Source organism: Morone saxatilis, unplaced genomic scaffold (assembly GCF_004916995.1).
Source record: "Morone saxatilis isolate NCDOM2014 unplaced genomic scaffold, NCSU_SB_2.0 Contig1, whole genome shotgun sequence".
Classification (NCBI taxonomy): Eukaryota; Metazoa; Chordata; class Actinopteri; family Moronidae; genus Morone; species Morone saxatilis.
Window position 1 is genome coordinate 15,869,568 of NW_023339651.1, and position 3,769 is coordinate 15,873,336.

The following is a 3,769-nucleotide window of genomic DNA, read 5'->3' on the forward strand; positions in this document are numbered from 1 at the left end:
ATTCTTATACTGGCTGTGATGTATGAGAAAGTGTCGTCAATCTGCTTCTATAAACATAGATAAGGCCTGTGTGTAAAGCCGTGGATAAAGAAGTACACAGCACACTCATGGTATTAAATATTATCTGTGTGTGTGTGTGTGTATATCAGGGGTTCAGCATCTCGCAGCTGCTATCTGTCTTGTATCTACCTTTTGTAACAGGGCTGGATACTCCATATCTCCACGATAAACATGACCAATGGATTTACCCTGTGGCTGGACACGCATACGCACACACACACACTGTCTAGGAAAAACAAAGTCCATCAGTCAATGACATGACCCAGATTAACAGCCAAGGTCCCTGGGCTCCTTTGAAGGGCAAGGCTACTATTACAGTAGACAAAGGAGTGCTGAAAGTGAGAGAAACCCAGCGGCTTCATTTCTGGGCTGGTCTGACCTCAAATTGAAGGTTTATCAGTCTGGGAGTCCTAGTATGTTATCAGTATTGCCTCATAGATGTGTGGTTTTTCTACCATTTGTATGGTAGCAAAGGTAAAGGTACTTCTGTTCATGATCCCCTGTTGCAGTTATATATGGTGCTAAACAGATAACGATAAGCCTTTCTAGTGGAGAAATTTGTTTCATAGACTGTCTGGCAAGAAATGAAGATTTAACCTGATATGACGGTCAAAATTGGGATCACATTGTCAACCCTGTAAGATCCTGTTAAGTCCTTAACATGACTCCTACAAGCACTCATCAAAGAACCTTTAAGAAACGCTCTCTTCCCTTATCAGTAGCCCAGTTTCCATCCAAATACATTGCAAATTTTAATTTCCAAAAAAAGCAAATGAATGCTTGTTAAATCTAATATCGTCATATTATTGTTAGTGTTTAGTGTATTAGGATAGTTGGTCGATCATCGAGATAAGAGGTAGGTGGCGCCAGTTCTCCAGTTGGAAAACCAGAAGAAGAGGGTGCAACAAGATGATGCGATTGAAAAAAGTGCTGAAACTGTGAAAAACAAAAAAACAGGATAAAACTATGACATTTTCGTTTGTTTCACATATTAATGGGAGGAACGTTATATCAGATCTGTGTGGAGTAGTGCTCGACCGCTATTTGAAGAAAAGTCATGTATTATTCTACTCTATCCCAAAATTCAGACATATGTATATAGCAGGATGCATGAGAGGGCGCGATGACAAGACTGATGGAGCAGAATCAGCTGATCAGCCAAATTAAATTTTCGCAGAATTTCAGAATTTATTCAGAAAAAGTCTTTCCATCTTCCATTAGGCGCATTAAGTCTTTTTCAAGAAAGGCAAAAACCACCTAAAGCAGGCGTAAAATCTTTTTTGTAAAATAGTTTTTTAGATTTTTGCCATTTCCATCAACCGTTTGTAATGCAACATTTCAAAATGTGGCTATTGATGGCTGAGAAGTCTTTGAGTGGCAGTTCTTTCAGCGGCTAACAGTAAACACTCACTATAGTCTTTACTTTGCTTTCCTTTAAGGAGTGAATACGCATAAAAGATTGTGTAAAAGAGCATCAGTGCTTACTGAGCTCATTGCTGATTAGTGTTTTGCCAGAGCAGGCAAGTTTTCATGCTTCATCAGGTGATTTTTTTTTTTAACCAAAAAGCTGCTCTCTCTTCTGTTCAGTAACGACTGCTATCGTGAGGAAAAAGCTGCAGACATGACTGGACGCCATAATGACTGTTTTAAAAATTGGCGAAAGCACTGTCGGGCCGTGAAGCATTGCTTTTAACACAATGTGAAGTCTATTCATTTCATACAGCAGGAGTGAATGAAGGCTTCATCACTCTAAGCCGATTACAGAGTGGAGAAAGAGCAGAGCAACTCGTGTGTTTCTCCCCAAGGAGTCAACAAATCTAATAAACACAAGATATAGTCAGCACTGGGATGGAATAGGGGAAGAACATGACTCCAACAGATTGATTTGGTACAATCAGACTCCTACTGTTGATCTCAACCCAAAGTCTTCATCAGGATCCTCCTCACACTCCAAATGAAACACATTAAACTATATTTATCTATGTCAGGCATTTCTGCTAACCTTCCTCTGTCTCTACCTGTATCTTTGCCTCATCCACCTGACCACTGTTCCCCGCTGTCTGCAGTTTTATCCCCCTTTCCCTCCCCTCCAGTCTTGTCTCTCAGGGAGCCGGCCTGCAGTCCCGTCCGTAGAAACTCACTGGGGTTTCTCACCCCTCTGCTATGTTGACTGGCCATAAACAAAACACACATAGACTCACAAGCCTGTCAGCCATTCTAAACACTAGGAGGGACCTCCGAGCAAACACTCCCCAGAATGACAGAGTGATATAGGGAGCCAGAGGGATGGACTGTAATACTGCCGAGCTCAGCTGCTGTCTTGCGGTTTCGATTGTAGGACTTCATTTTGAGGTCAAACCTGTCGTTCTGTGGCGCTACTACTTGAAAACACCACATCTACACACATAAAAACACACTTGACACGTTTTAAGTAAGTGATGTATGGATTGAGTAAAAAATTGAAAGGCTATGTGAGGTCATTCAGAGCAGACTTTCAGCCGCAGGCGAACCCTCTGTATGACTCACTGAGATCTGCAGGCACAGAGCAGCTTGAGATGATGGAGAGGCCAGTTGGTTTTCTATTTATTTTATGGTACTTTTTTTTTTTTTATGGAGCTAGAAATGTAATACCTGTCATGTCAGCAGCTCTAAGGTCATACAATGTGAGATTGAGCACTTCAGCTACTAATGCTTGGCTAATAGTGCTCTCTGCTGTCTGGATACAGAATAGCAGCCAGAGAATGAAGATCACAAATCACACAACATACATACATAATGTATCTCTTATAATGTTTGTCATTTTTATTTCAGCTTTCATGTGCTTTCAATGAGTAAATATTGTTCTGTGTACAGTGTTCTGTGTTTTTTTTGGTATGCCTCATGGTAGCTCCCCCATTGATGCACTTCTTCTGTTTTTGGGCCAAATATGGTGTCACAATACGTCTCTGTATCAGATTAGATTATGATTGTGATTGACCTGAAACCACACAACCATTTACCAAACCAATATTATGGTTGTATTTTATATATGTTTTAACTTCTACTAACAAAAAATTATGATCGCTGATCTCAAACCATACCAGGATACATTTAATTTAACTATTTTATCCACACGTTATCACAGTTGCATTGTGTTTGGATTATTCATAATACAAGCAAACGTGTACACAGTAGGAATACAAGCTCTGTGGTTGTTTTGGGAGAGATGTGAGGTGAACCAGGGGTAAGAAGTAAAGGCAGAGGAGGAGGAGGAATGGGAGGAGCTGGTGGAGATCTCACCTGGCACAATTTCAAAAAGGTGTCTTCCTGGCTCGTCTGGATTGGCTGTGAGCTCGTTGACCTGGCATCCCTGCAGAGGTATACAGCCCTGAAACACAGAGAGGCATTCAAATACTGGGCAGGAATAGACGCCATAGTCCTTACGTATTTCCACTCCTTACTCTGTTTTAGCTTCCGTCCTTTCATCACAGCATCCTGTTTGTCCTCTGTCTCTTCTTTCTATTCTTTTTACGTCATTAAATGTTTCTGAACAATCCCGCTTTTTTTTATTTTTCGTAAACACTGTTTATTATTTTACCAGTCCAAATGACAACAACAAACAATGTCTCCCACCCGCCCAGACCCTTCCAATAGCACAAAAACAGCACAAAACACTGATAATGTCTCACAAACAAAGAAAGTAATAACACAGCAGTACCAAAATAAATAT

The 3,769-nt window shown here is 40.7% G+C and overlaps 1 protein-coding gene across 1 annotated transcript in view; it reads right to left on the reverse strand.

The window, feature by feature from the left end:
- The window catches only part of si:dkey-191m6.4 (rho GTPase-activating protein 22), a 31,013-nt gene that overhangs the window by 15,117 nt on the left and 12,127 nt on the right, over positions 1-3,769 (reverse strand). Inside the window, exon 3 of the mRNA XM_035671430.1 lies at positions 3,340-3,427. Coding sequence (XP_035527323.1) covers positions 3,340-3,427 — 88 coding nt within the window. The remainder of the gene's footprint in view (positions 1-3,339; positions 3,428-3,769) is intronic.